The sequence below is a fragment of the Melitaea cinxia genome, chromosome Z (assembly GCF_905220565.1).
Source record: "Melitaea cinxia chromosome Z, ilMelCinx1.1, whole genome shotgun sequence".
Taxonomy (NCBI): Eukaryota; Metazoa; Arthropoda; class Insecta; order Lepidoptera; family Nymphalidae; genus Melitaea; species Melitaea cinxia.
Window position 1 is genome coordinate 2215949 of NC_059424.1, and position 15857 is coordinate 2231805.

At 33.2% G+C, this 15857-nt stretch overlaps 1 protein-coding gene across 1 annotated transcript; it reads right to left on the reverse strand.

Moving 5' to 3' along the window:
- Positions 1-1714: 1714 nt before the first annotated feature.
- LOC123668470 (protein henna) lies at positions 1715-12995 on the reverse strand. Its single transcript, XM_045602200.1, has 6 exons — positions 12833-12995; positions 4391-4694; positions 3898-4257; positions 3371-3633; positions 2586-2815; positions 1715-2060 (listed from the first exon to the last, which is right to left on the reverse strand). Exons 1-6 carry the CDS (start codon positions 12884-12886, stop codon positions 1904-1906), a joined length of 1368 nt encoding a protein of 455 aa, XP_045458156.1. The 5' UTR covers positions 12887-12995; the 3' UTR covers positions 1715-1903.
- Between the last annotated feature and the right edge of the window lie 2862 nt (positions 12996-15857).

Below are 15857 nucleotides of genomic sequence, written 5' to 3' on the forward strand. Positions count from 1 at the left end.
GGTGTGAAAGATGTTTAATATATTAACAAATAAAATAATCAAATATCTTATATTAATAGTCGCCATACCTTTGTCTTTACATCTTGTCATTTAGTAGAAATAATTATTTGTAAGTTGAGTACTAGGTACTTTCTGTACAAACTATTATATATTATGTTGGTTATAAAATTGTTTTATTTAAATACAATAAAAAACAATACTTTATGTAATATTTTATTATTCTCAATTCAAACACTTCAGATTACATATCTTAAAGTAGCGTATTATTATAAATATTAAACATTTGTATTAATTTATTACATAATTACATCTACATTTATTAACTTAAATTAATAAAGCTATTAATATCTTAAGTATAATAACAATAAACGGACATAGGAAGCATAGTGACGCATTAAATTCTAAGCACTTATAAATTCTAATTCAATTTATTTTATTTTCATTTTTAATTATGGCAACTGGGCCCAATTGATTTCGCTGATGTCATGTGAGGTAGAGAGGACACATTGAATTGTTACCCTTGCAGCGAAATAAGTTCACAAGAAAAAATTAAACATATGAATTAAGTTAATTTAAAAATAAGTAGCAATTAAATCTTTTACATGCCTGGTTTTGCTTATATTATAGCAAAACATCATTCACTCTTGTCGTTAGACTTTAGCTGTGGACTACATTCGAACATATCTCAGAACTTGTTCTAGTTTAAAGAAACATTGAGCCATTTCACAATTTTACGCTCTGCAAGTTTAGGTAAATTTGGTCGCATCGCGCGAGTCGTACGAGCCGCGCGATCTTTTTGCTAGTAAGTATAGTGTGACAACCAAAGACCATCTTGATCATTTTCTAATGTATAATAAAAATTAATAACTATGGTATAAAATGTTTTTTACATAATTAATTTGGTAAAAATTTCAAGTATGTTATATAACAACAGTCAATAAATTTAAAATTAAAATAAAAAATCAATTTTATGAAACAATTTTTTTTAAATTGATTTAGTTTTTTCAGTTTACGAATGAATCTAATATTTACGATATGAATAAAACAGCATTTTATTATGCCCCAGAAAATATGTGTGTGAATGTGAGTTTCATAGTTTTGGATGAAAGTAGACCAACAAATTTTGGCGGTTTTAATTTTTAACCGACTTCCAAAAAAGGAGGAGATTCTCAATTTGAATGTTTTTTTTTTAATATATGTTACTTCAGAACTTGACTGGGTGGAGCGATTTCGACAAATTTTCTTTTGACCGAAAGGTGGCTCAATTTGAATGATTTTTTTTTTAATATATGTTACTTCAGAACTTGACTGGGTGGAGCGATTTCGACAAATTTTCTTTTGATCGAAAGGTGGTGTGTGTCATTTAGTCCCATTTAGATTTATTTGAGTTCTAACAACTACTTTGTTCGAGTATTCTAATTGCACACCAATCGTTTGTTTACTTCCTAACTGCAGTTTCTATTTCATGTCCTATACCCAAAGGTTGTTTGGAAGAGATCGCTCTTTCAGCGATAAGACCGCCTTTGTACATCTTTCGTTTTATGTTTTTTTTTTCTCTTTTGTTTCTTTTAATGGTGTACAATAAAGAGTATTATTATTATTACTTTTCGAGTTATATCTAATATGCGTTTTTACTTGACTATTTTTTTGTCGACGTTGTATTATAGCGCATAACTTTTGAATGGGTGGACCGATTTTGACAATTTTTATTTTAATCGAAAGCTGATATTTATCATGAGGTCACATTTAAATTTCATTGAGATCTGATAACAACTTTTTGAGTTATTTTTGAATGGCTCTTAAGCATATACTCCTTTAGTTACTGACAAATTAAAAAATATATTACATTCTTCCAGCCTTTCATACGATCCATTATATAATGAAATGTATATACATATCTAATCTACAATTTGTCCATCGTGCTGACTAATAGCTCCATTTCCTGATGAATTTGTTTAAAAAGGTCCCTCATTTGCCGCGGTGAATCAAGGATGTCGATACTCTGGGTGTATGGGTTGTATCTGACACCGAAGTCACGAGGTATCGTTTGAGCGAATTTGCTGAATTAAAAACAAGGGTATGATAAGTAAAATATAATTATATACTTGATTTTAATTTTAATTGAAATGGATTATCTATATGAATAGTAGTTATAAAATTTAAATAGGTAAGTTAGGGCGGATAAGTATTAACACCTGCTAAATGATAGAAGTGCTAAATAGGTAGAATAGGAATGCTGAATAGGGAATAAGGCTAACTGGTCAAGGTTATAATAGTACGACCCACATTAAAATAAGCGGTTACCGTAGCCTCTATAGCCTGTAAAACCACAAGGACCGCAAGCGCGTTGTCGACCCTACCTCCAAACCCACCACAGGAGCACATGACTGCTTGAAAGCAGTATTATTTAGCTGTGATCTTCTGTAAGCTCAAAGTAATTCCCCAGTCAGGCTGCTCCAGATTTGGGCAGGATATTTGCTACTATGTACCCCATCTCAGTAATTCGTTATTCGTGTGTGTATTGCAAAAATTTTATATAGTGTCTAATAATTTATTAAAATAATACAACTAATAATATTACTTACATCATTTTCTCCTTTGCGTCTTCGAAGCTATTTGCTACGAAGTAAACTGGTTGATATTCAGTGATGGGGTACTTTTGCATTCCTGTAATACTTGGCTCAAATTCTCTCAATTCCGGCTTATCGGAGAGACAGTACTGTAGTTCACCGAACGATGACAACAGTCCTGCACCGTAAGCTTTGAGTTCACCCTCTTGACGACATAAACCAAATTCCACGGTGAACCAGAAGCACTAAAAACAGATTAGAAAACAATGATAAGTGTAAGTGTTATCAGATTTGGTATTTTAACGTGTAGTACTTATTACTTTAGTAATTTTATTCTTTTTTTTGTTTATTTTGTTTTTTTACAACATACACAGACGGTCATCTGTTCCTAAAGTAAGCAACTAACTGCTTTTGTTATAGGTAACAGCCGACTGGTATAGCTACTTTTTTTGATAAACATACATATAAATAATACGTATATAAATAAATATATATAACACCCAGATTCGGGGTGGGAATCGAACCCACAACCCCGGAGCAGAAAGCAGGGTCACTATAAACTGCGCCAAAGGGCTAGTCAAGTCAGTCATATTTCTATTATATGCATGTATATAAATTGACATTAATAATAAAAATTCTGAATTTTTTTACCAATTACTACTGAAGAGAGTAAATTATCAGTAATATCATTATATTATTACAGTCATTAATATCTAAATAACCGAAATAAAGAAACACTAATATGTTTACCTAGTTGTTATAAACGGAAAATTAAATAGTATATTAAAAGGTCAACTAACTGTGGCAAGTTTTTCTATATAGTCATCTGGTGCTCCGAGCGACGCCAGACCAATTTCTTGGGAGAACTGTGCAAAAGCTGGATCAGCAAACAACGGAGCGTGACCTAGCAGCTCGTGACACACGTCTGGCTCCGGCGTGTAGAGTGGGCGGGAGTGGTGCCTTATATACTGGGTGCTATGGAACACCCGGAAAGCCAGACCAGCCAGGAAATCTCTTGACGACAGTAGACCCGCTACTGGACGAAGAGTGAATCCCGTACAATCTGCAAATTATATATCAAATATAAATATAAAATACTTGAAAAAATAAAGCATCCTTTGTTAAACAATTAGTTTTTAATTGAAAATAAAATTACATATTTTTAGTCAGTACATTCGTGTAATTTTTAACTGACAATCTTAGAGGGTTGTTATAAATTTTTTTTTTTTTTTGTACTTTTACAAATTATAAACTGGATAAAGCTGTCTAGTAATACTAGTACTGTACTAGTTGTAATACATGAGTTTAAACAGAAAATCATATAAACCTTTGAGGAAATTGGACACATCTTCAAGTTGTGGGATATTGTCTTCCCTGTATCCACAGTTTTCGATCAGTAATGGAAAAACGTGGTTATGCTCCTTACAAGCATGGGTTGGATATAAATCTGTGAGTTTTTTAAATACAACGCCCCATGTTGCGATTTCATCTTTCGTGTAGTTAACATGGGGCAAGGGCTGGCCGTGCTTGTAATTATAGGCGATATCAGCGAAGTATTTCCTGCGAGCTCGGTACTCTGGGTCCGTGAAGCCAGGGTGGTCTGCGTCTAATTCTGAACCGTACGAAAGAATCTGATTCGCAAATCTGTCCAAATCACGTATGCGCCTCGGGAACCAGGGTACGGCGGCTGTAATACAGACGATATTAACGACAATAACCTAAAATTACTCTAATAGAATTTAAGCACATTGTTGGTTTCATAGTTAATCCACGGTGCAAAATAAATACAAATAAAACAAATTGTATTGATTGACACTTACATCTATTGTCTTTGTAGTTTCTTGAAATAATGTTCAAGTAACCAGTACTTTTCTTTAACTCTGCCAAAACAGCACCAAAATCACCGGATCCGTGCTCGCATTCCACCATGAACTCATAACCAGGTCTCCTAGCTGAGGAACGAGACTCGATATGGCTGAGATTCACACCGTGAGTGGAGAAGATGCTCAAGAATCTTGCCAGGGAACCAGCTTCATCGGGTGTCTCGGGGGAGAAAAGCAGCCATGTCGATTTGTTTGAATCGTTCCCTTCAGCAATGTAATTGCCTCCATGCATAAGTTTTGGCTGTAAATGGAAGAAAGAGACTGATAAATACAACGTATTTTTAAAATAAGGCTTAATTACGTAAATACTGTATTATTATATTATTATTCTCCGTATTATTATTCTCTGTATTTATTAATAATATCTCTCGTGCTATTTCTTCTCCCTACCACCTGTATGCAGATGATTTGCAAATATATCGTCATTTTGAGCTGACCGAGCTGCATGAGTCTATTAAAACTCTAAACGAAGACCTTTCAGCTATTGACCTGTGGGCTAAATCGTTCGGTCTTCTTATTAATCCAGCTAAATCACAAGCAATAATTGTCAGTAGCAGTCGCTTAAGAAACCGAATCGATTGGAGTGCTATTCCTCCCATTTTGTACCGTGGCACACCTATTCCTTACTGTGAAAAAGTTAGGAACTTGGGCTTGGTTATAGACAAAAACTATCTTGGATAGCTCATGTCAGCGAGGTCAGCAGAAAAATGCACCATACCTTTCACTCTCTGAAGCGTCTCCAATTCTTTTTACCATTTAAAACCAAAATTTTGCTTGCGCAATCCCTTCTTTTACCCATTCTCGACTATGCAGATGTGTGCTATTTAGATGTGACACAGGAGCTACTTGGTAAATTGGAGCGTCTACAAAATCTTGCTATACGCTTTATTTTTGGTTTACGCAAATATGATCGTATCTCCCACTTTCGTACTAAACTTAAGTGGCTCCCTATCCACCTTCGCCGTGATATGCACATCCTTTCTTTCCTTTATAACATACTCCATGATCAAAAATCTCCTCCTTACCTTCGATCCCGTTTCAAATTGCTTCCTACCCCCACCCGCTCTAGACGTTCTTGCATAACAACAATGCTTGAAGTTCCTAGGCATAACACCAACTTCCGATTAAATTCATTTTCCGTATACGCCGCTAAACTTTGGAATAATCTCCCAAAATTCATCCAAGAAAGCTCATCGCTGTCCACTTTTAAAAACTATCTTAAGAACTATCTGCTTTCCAAAATCACTACAGATGTATGAGATGTATATATGTATTATATTTATGTTTTACGTATATATGTATGTAGATGTATGTATGTATGTATATATGTATGTATGTATGTATGTCTGTATGAATTTAGATGTATCTGTGTATGTTTATATATGTTTATGTATGTGTGGTGTATGCATTTTATATGTTTTATTATTATTATTACTCTATTCCTGCACTACTTTGCCCCGCGTTTCACATCATAACTCACTGCCATGGGTTGACTGGAAGAGATCTCTTTTAGAGATAAGTTCGCCCTTGCCAACTTCCTTTATTATTATGACTATCGTAAAATTTACTTAGTGCAATAAAGAATATATAATAATAATAATAATAATATTGAATGTAGCCCGGATTACGCTTAAGTTAATCACAGTTCTAGTATGTTCTAGAAGACATACGTAGTAAAAACATTTTATTAATCTTTAACCGACATTGGAGGTAATAACAGATATGACAAATGAAAGCATTTGTTTGATAAACTAGTAGCTTGAAGTTATATATTTTAAGTACCTACAATGGAACGTGTTCAGATTATGAAGTAAATTGATAACCTTAGACCCGTTATGTCGTTGACCTGTCAGTACGTGCACGAAAACAATGACGAAACATTTGTATCTACAACTGACTTAATTTTTTACGAATTAGGCCATTAACGCCGAGTTGAACGAAACAAAATGAAAATTTAAGTAGAAATTAAACTAATTTAATCACAAGAATTTCATACGATTCTTGCGATTAAATTAGTTTAATCACTACTTATAATTTAATTTCTTCTCGTGCAACTCGGCGTAAGTAAAATTAAATTGATAGACTGGCCAATTAATCTCAGTTTAATCTTTGTTTATTAAGTTTTGTGGACTGCTTTAAAAAAAACAAAACTTATATAATATTATTATTGTTTTTTTGTGTTTTATTTCATGGTCGTTATAGCTATATTTAAAAATATGATATCCTTTTTTTTTTAGTTTAGTAAGATTCAATTTAATATTTTTAAATACAACCTTGTACGAATGCTACCTTGCTTCTTTTTTTCCTGCATTTTTTGCAGAATGTCATTTAAAAAAATATGCACTAAGAAATAAGTGTAATAATAAAACGTTATGTATTTTGTTTCATACACTGTGCTAGTGATTTTCAACTACAAATATTTTAGGATTTCGATCGTTAAATCATTACACAGTATAAAACAAGTCGCTTCGCGCTGTCTGTATGCTTAGATCTTTAAAATTACGCAACGGATTTTAATGCGGTTTTCTTTAGTAAATAAAGTGATTCCAGAAGAAGGTTTATATCTGTAATACATACATAATATAGTAGAGGAATACTGATAGTTTTTGCAACCGTGCGAAGCTGGGGCGGGTCGCTAGTAAATAATAATTTCGTGGCGCCGTTTATAGTGAGTTCTTTAAAGAACTCGTAACTATACAAAGTTTTATATTACAAGGAAAATCTTTTGACATGAGACGACACCATGCTACTTTTAATTCGTACGATTTATTTTTGTGTTACCCACACATTAGGGAATTCTTGACGGTACCGTAGAACCGAATAAAAATCATCATATCAAAAATTTCGATCTAACGGGTACATCGTTCCATAGCTTAATTGGTTAAAGCACCGACACGGTCAGTCGGAGGTATAGATTCGATCCCCGCTGGATTGTTCGTTTTTATATACGATATTAAAAATTGTTACAATTCCCTAACGTGTGGGTAACTCAAAAATAAATCGTACGAAAAAAAAAGTTATTAAAAATATTGAATATGTTATTGGGTAACGAGGCATGCGCTCTTAAGTATTTCACTGTTTTCAATTTCAAAAAAAACTGTCATACGGCCATTATTCTCAAAGATGAAAAGTCCGGGAGGGCCAGACTTTTGTCATTTCATAAAAGCTAAAAATTACTTTCTCTTTCTCCCAACACTGGTAGAAGCAATGGTCAAATATAAAAATTAGCTCAAAGTGGCTTTATCATAACTTCAAACATTTTTCTTGAACTTCATTTTATACTGCTTCTACCTGTGTTGGGAGCATGCGCTGAGAAACTTTCAGCTGATATAAAATGACGAAAGTCTGGCCCTCGCGGGCTCTTTGGGGACTTAAAACAACTCTTTGGGGATAAATAGGCTTCCTGAGTTTCTAGTTATGTGTATTTTTATATGCATATGCAAACAGATTCTATTTTTTTTTATATAAGGTAAATGATTATTCGTTACACAGAGCTATGTATATATATGTAGTAATTAGCGGTAATAGATTATTAAAATTCCTTTGACAGTTCCGCATTTATTAAATCGAACTCAATATCGTAAACCTTATAAACTATGGTTGCACCCGTTTTGGATAAAAATTATCCTGCACATAAATTACAAATAGACTTAAACAGCAGGAAGAAAAATAGGCCATTATGCCTTTTTTAACCGACTTCATAAAAAGGAGGAGGTTACTCAATTCGACCGTATATATATGTATATTCGGGGATAACTCCGTCGTTCATGAACCGATTTTGATAATTCTTTTTTTGTTGGAAAGGAAATATCCCTAGTTTGGTACTATGATAAGGAAACCACGATCTGATGATGTATCCCAGAGAAATCAAGGGGAAACTTTCGAAAATCCGCATAACTTTTTAGTGGGTGTACCGATTTTGATGATTTTTAATTTAATCGAAAGCCGATGTTTATCAAGTGGTCACATTTAAATTTCATCGTGATCTGATTACAACTTTTGGAGTAATCTTTGATGATGCGTATTTACTTGACTAATTTTTCGTCTACCTACGTTGTATTACTTGTCGATATAATTGAAGTCGGTTTTTCTTCGTTTGCCTGCAAACACAATTATTAGAGTTACGTACCTCAAAAGGAAAAAACGGAACCTTATATGATCACTTTGATGTTAGTCTCTCTGTCAAGACCCTTTTTCTCACGAACGCGTTGAGATATCAAAAAGAAATTCATACAACATACTCAGGTCTACTGTCTCTTGGCGCTGTCAAAAATTCAAACTTCTTATCCAACGCCTCTACAGCCGTTTATGCAGCAAAGACACTCGCAACGGAATCAAAACCTACAGGGTACTTCCCGTGAACGTGAAACTTGAAATTTGGTACAAAGCAACTCTTATAGCATAGTTAAAGGAAAAATTGCGAAAAGTATAAATTTTTAGTAACACCTACACAAATAAATAAAATTGGAGTCTCTGTTACAAACAGAAACTATGTCCATTTTCTGCCGTATATTTAATTTGATTTGTGAAATAATTTGTGAAGTTCTAGTTAAAAGTTAAATTTAAGCAGTTAGAGATTTAATTTTCGTACTATTTTACCTAGTTAGTCCTTTTTAAGTGACGCTAGTTTAAAAATAAATTACAAATCTACCAACAAAATATAATTCTTTGTAACTAAATTTTTATATTTTGATTTCATTTTGCGCTATGGATAGTAATTTATGGCAGAGACGTAGACCTAACTATGGTAAACGGTTCTATAATTTATAAAACTTAACGAGGCAGCAAATCTATACAAATAAATAAAATTGGAGTGTCTGTTCGTAATATTAAAATAATCGCGTTTTATTAAATGCTTATTTTATACAATTTTTTTACAATTTTTATCTGTCTGTCTGTCTGTCTGTTTGTTCCGGCTAATCTCTAACACGGCTGAATCGATTTTGACGGGACTTTCACTGGCAGATAGCTGATATAATAAGGAGTAACTTAGGCTACTTTTATTTTAAATTTATTTTTATTTTATATCTCTGCGAACTAAACAATAACTACTTTGTAAAATTCCTCCCGGACGAAGTCGTGGGCACAGCTAGTCGTATAATAAAGATATTTTTAATATATTTAATATTTTTATTATATGTGTCTCCTGTTTTTAAACATCTAGCATTATATTGCTTATACGCGAGTGGTTTTGTTTATTATATTGGCACGTCAGGCCACCAACCCTCAGACTGCTAGAAAAGCTAGAACCTGTAGTTAGGTCCGGTTTCACCTTGATTAACGTACCAAAGCTTTTAGCTGTTTGTATCGTCACATGCGTCAGGTAAATGGCAACCATTGAAATAGGCTCTAAGTGTTATACTACCTACAATTGTAAAAAAAAATATTATTTACTAGCGACCCGCCCCGGCTTCGCAAGAGTGTTCCTCTACTATATATTACATATATTTTACATATAAACTTTCCCCTGGAATCACTCTATTTACTAAAGAAAAACGCTATGAAATCCGTTGCGTGGTTTTAAACATAAATAATTGTGTTTGCTCGCAAACGAAAAAAAACCGACTTCACTTACATCGACGAGTAATACAACGTAGATCGACGAAAAAATAGTCAAGTAACTACGCGTTATCAAAGATTTCTCAAAAAATAGTGATCAGATCTCAATAAAATTTATATGTGACCACATGACAAATATCAGCTTTCGATTAAATTAAAAATTATCAAAATCGGTACACCCAGTAAAAAGCTATTGCGGATTTTCAAGAGTTTCCCTCGATTTCTCTGAGATCCCATCATCAGATCCTGGTTTCCTTATCATGGTACTAAACTAGGGATATCTTATTTCCAACAAAAAAAGAATTATCAAAATCGGTACACCCAGTAAAAAGTTATTGCGGATTTTCAAGAGTTTCCCTCGATTTCTCTGGGATCCCATCATCAGATCCTGGTTTCCTTATCATGATACTAAGCTAGGGATATCTCCTTTCCAACAAAAGAAAGAATCATTAAAATCAGTACATCCAGTAGAAGGTTATGCGGTATAATACAACGTAGGTCGACGAAAAAAGCGTCAAGTAAAAACGCATTATTAGATATAACTCGAAAAGTAGTTGTAAGATCTCAAATAAATTTAAATGGGACCAATTGGCACACACCACCTTTCGATAAAAAAAACATTTGTTGAAATCGGTCCACACGGTCAAAAGATCTGATGTAACATACATAAAATAAAAAAAAAAAAAAGAAATACAGTCGAATTGAGAACCTCCTCCTTTTTTGGAAGTCGGTTAAAAAATAAGGCATACAAACAGCGGGAAGCGACTTTGTTCTGTACTATGTAATGATTTATCATTTTCATAATCAACAGTGGTTAACATCGTTTGTAAAATGTTTTTGTAAAATTTTCAATCGAATTTTTACTAAATATTATAGTACATAATATAGTTTTCAATATTCTAAAATTAAATTAACGTACTAATTAATTTGCACCATAAATATCTGTAAATATGTATTTCTTAAGTTTGGAATTGTAAACATATAAAAAAATGCACTGCTATAGGTACAATTTCGATTTAATAATTACAATGACTTTTAAAACGTCTGAACCGGTTTCCACTGGATATTTACTGTTTGTTGTTATCAAGAATAGGTGAAGCCAACTTTGTTTAATAAAAAAGGAGCGAGTAAAAAACATTGTGGGTACCGTTTAATGTAACAAATCTATTTAGATAGATACCTGTTTTGTTTCTAAATAAAAGACCGTGGTTTAGTGTTACATTAAAATAATTTAAAAACAAAATATGGGAATTAAAATCGGAACAAAAATAACAAAAATGTTACAGTAAAATACGAGTGTAAGGAATATATTAATTTCTGGTAGGAACATTCTAGAATTTGTCTTAGTACTTCAATAACTTAATATGTAAGAGCAAAGCGATTTACGACTCAGTTTTTTTTTTTTTTTTTTTTTTTTTTACGTGGGGAAAATCCATCATGGATACCCTCCGGCGCGGGGGCACCAGGGGGTTATGTCAGACTCCTACTGACTAAAAACCACCACGTGTGAGCAGTCGTCCACCTGGGTAGGGCGAGATGGGCTCGCGCTAGCATCGCCACCTCGCCCCGGCAGTAGGCCCGGACAAAGACTCCGGGCCCCGACACAATGGTGGGGTGGCTTCGCTCACAACAAGACCACCCCTCAGACGTGTGGGGTCGTGTCGTCCGGCCGGCCGAAGTCCCCCGACTGTACGGCCGGCGACCCCGCTATTTACGGTTCAGCCTGTAACATCCCAATGCAGGGCATAGGCCTCTTTTTCCATGTAGGAGAATTAATCCACCACGCTACTCCAATGCGGGTAGGCGGATATATTACCTATTATGAGTAACGATCGCTAACAGGTTTATATGAGAACGACTGAGACCGACAGCTTAACGTGCTCTCCGAGGTGCGGCGGGGAGACGCACAAGAACTAACATTCAAACTGAAAACAAATATTTGTGTAAATACAAATATATATCCCGAGTGCGAATTGAACCAGCAAACTGCCGATCTTTAGGCACATACATAGTACACGCACACTGCGGTTGCACAAAGCAATATTTTAATATTCGTTTGTATATGTTTAAAAAAAGTCAAGTAAATAATTGTGTTTGCAGGCGAACGAAGAAAAACCGACTTCAATTATATCGACAAATAATACAATGTAGGTAGACGAAAAAATAGTCAAGTAAATACGCATTATCCATCATTATCAAAGATTACTCCAAAATTTGTAATCAGATCTCGATGAAATTTAAATGTACCCAATGATAAACATCGGCTTTCGATTAAATTAAAAATCATTAAAATCGGTACACCCAGTAAAAAGTTATGCGGATTTTCAAGAGTTTTCCTCGATTTCTCTAGGATCCCCTCGTCAGATCCTGGTTTCTTTATCATGGTTAGAACTAGGGATATCTCCTTTCATACAAAAAAAGAATTATCAAAATCGGTTCATAAACGTCGGAGTTATCCCCAAACATACATAAAAATAAAAAAATATATACGGTCGTAATTGAGTAACCTCCTCCTTTTTTTGAAGTCGGTTAAAAATAGTAAATATTAACTTAATATTATTATTTAAAAATGCTACAAAACCAACGAAAAGAAGCAACATTACAAATATCAATTTAAAAAACTTAAAATAATACGTAGGTACGATTTATTTTTGTGTTACCCACACATCATATCAAATGTTTTTGATATGATATTAAAAATGGTTATAATAATACGTTTGAAATATCACATAGCTTAATTTTAATAAAAACATTTTTTTGTCTTCAAAATAAATATAAACAAAATAGTCGCATGGCATAAGAAGGAAATAAATTAAATACCGTATCCATAGGCGAAGTGGACAGGATCTCCTGGTTCTGAGACGGTGTCTCCATTTTCTAGAATATTCTTGTAACAGCTTCTATATAATAAATGTTTGCAATGAATTTAGGTCAAAGCGCGCGAGGGTAAACAGTGCGACTTATAAGAGGCGTTCGGACGGATAGAAACGAAACTGACCCGTAAACTGGTCTTTTATAATCGTTCGTTCGTGACGTAGCTATGACACGCGAGATAATAAATTCGGATGCGGTATTTCTATATACATACTTATAATTATTTTTTGAAGTAAACCTTCTTTACGTGCGCTTGACTTGAGGAGTATGCCGGTGAATGCGCACGAAAAGTGTGATCGGGCGATGCTAACGGAAGTTGAGAGGTTGGTATAAGTTAGTGAAGATATAGAGTTACGTTTCATAAGTTTTACTTCAGTCGTGTGGTCTAAAGAACACTCGATTTTTCTAGGTTATTATAATACAATAAAGAAGTTGGCGGATATAATATTCCCTACTATGATAGATATTATATATATGAGTAACGATCGCTATCAGGTGTACATGATAACAACCAGCACCGATGGCTTAACGTGCTCTCCGAGGCATGGGGGAAGATATCTTTACTTATAACTAGCTCACAAAATATAGGGGTTGGTGGTAGAAGAGTGAAAATTTAAGGTTGTGTGTATTTTTTATGCTAAATCATAATAAAATAAATATATAAAAAAATTCACAAAAATAAAAAATTAAAGAGTATGTCACCCTTATAACTTAGGGATATGAAAAATAGATGTTGGCTGATTCTCAGACCTACCCGATATACACACAAAATTTCATAAAAACCTGTCCAGCCGTACGGAGGAGTATGTCAACTAATATTGTAACACGAGAATTTTACATATAAGATAAAACCGTGGCAGGTATAATAAGTAATGCATATTGAGAATATTCTGGGATATGTCTTTGTGAGCTTCCTATAACTGAAATGATTGTCAGGGCAAAAGTACTAAATTTTTTTTTTTCGCAATAAGATCGGATCGGATATCATGAAAGTGGCTAACATCGGATATTTTTTTACCCCGAAATTGCACAAGGTCTCCTTCAAAGAGGTCCTAAAAGCGTAATGTATATTTAAACGCATAATTAATATTTGTTCACAATATTATGTCATGTATTTAAGTTTATTAGTCGTCGCCCAATAGTCAAAATTCGACTATAATTAATTTAAATTATAAGTTTGAACATTAATATTTTAACTGAGGTAGGGCACAGCAGGAATTTCCTGCTCAAAATATGGAGCAGCCCGACTGGGGTAGTACCTCGACCTTACAGAAGATCACAGCAAAATAATACTGTTTTCAAGCAGTATTGTGTTCCTGTTGGTGAGTAAGGTGACCAGAGCTCCTGGGGGGATTGGGGATTGGGTCGGCAACGCGCTTGCGATGCTTCTGGTGTTGCAGGTGTCTATAAGCTACGGTAATCGCTTACCATCAGGTGAGCCGTACGCTTGTTTGCCGACCTATTGACATAAAAAAAAAAATAATAATAATTTTCTGTTGGCAGAGACTATAACTATATGCGTGTGTAGGTATGTCAAATACATAGAAGTATGGGCAATGTTTTTTTTTTATTAAATTAATGTGTTTTTATGCATAATTTAAAAAAAAAATATTACAAATCTGCGCTTTGTCTCTATATAAACTATGAGTGTGCGAAATTTCATAGTCCTCCGTCCACGCAATTTCCATAAAAAGGGGCACAAAGTTTTTGCTTCACTTATTAATATATAGATTTAACTCTATTCTTGAAAGTGTTAACCTTATATTAATTCTTTATAAACTTATATTGATTTTTTACATTTTTTTTTTTTTTGAATATTTTCAAAACAAAATTACAATTAATGATCAGCCCTGTAAACAAAGAAACAACATTTAAAGTTTATTGTTTCACCGGAACATTCCTTCCGAATTTCTCATAATTAAAGTAATTGTAAAATATATATTTGATCATAACATGTCCATTATTTTATCTCTTCCCCTTTCAAATATATTTACAAAATTCTAAACATGTGCCTAAGGAAAATTCTAAAGTTTGTTTTTTTGAATTCGTTGAGTCACCTAGTGTCAAAACAAATTTGTTAACTACTATAATTTAAAAATTAAATATAACATAAGATACCACATCCAAATGATCACATAGGAATTAGTAGCTCGATGTCGTAGATGTAAGATGTCGACGCAATATCAGAATAAAATTGCGTTTAGATTTCTTGTAATTATCTCAAGGTCAAGACGAAATTAAAATTACATATATGAACAAAAAATATACAAGCAACTAGTTAATTGTCACTTAATAAAAAAGTATATGCATTTTTATGCTAGTTAATGTTTCAAATGTTCAGTTTTTGCTGTACGTGCATTTTATTACACAATTTGTAGGTAGAAATAAAAATTCAATAATAATTTAAAAAAAAAAATCGTTAAGTGTGACGACCGTTATCGTGTATTTAATATGTTTTTAAATATCTAACAATCGAGGTTTATTTTTCTGGGAATATGTTTTTTAAACGACTTCAAAAAAAGGAAGAGGTTATATTCGACCGTATATATATTAAATTTATATATTATATATATATATATATATATATATATATATATATATATATATATATATATATATATAATTTTTTTTTGTTTTATGTATTTTCGGGGATAACTCCTTCGTTTACGAACTGATTTTGATAATTCTTTTTTTGTTGGAAAGAAGATATCCCTAGTTTGGTACAATGATAAGGAAACCATGATCTGGCGATGGGATCCCAGAGAAATCGAGGGAAACTTTCGAAAATCCACATAAATTTTTTATGGGTGTGCCGATTTTAATGGTTTTAATTTAATCGAAAGCCGATGTTTATCATGTGGTCACATTTAATTTTCATCGACATCTGATTACAACTTTTGGAGTAATCTTTGATAATGCGTATTTACTTGACTATTTTTCCGTCTACCTAAGTTGTATTACTTTTTCGATT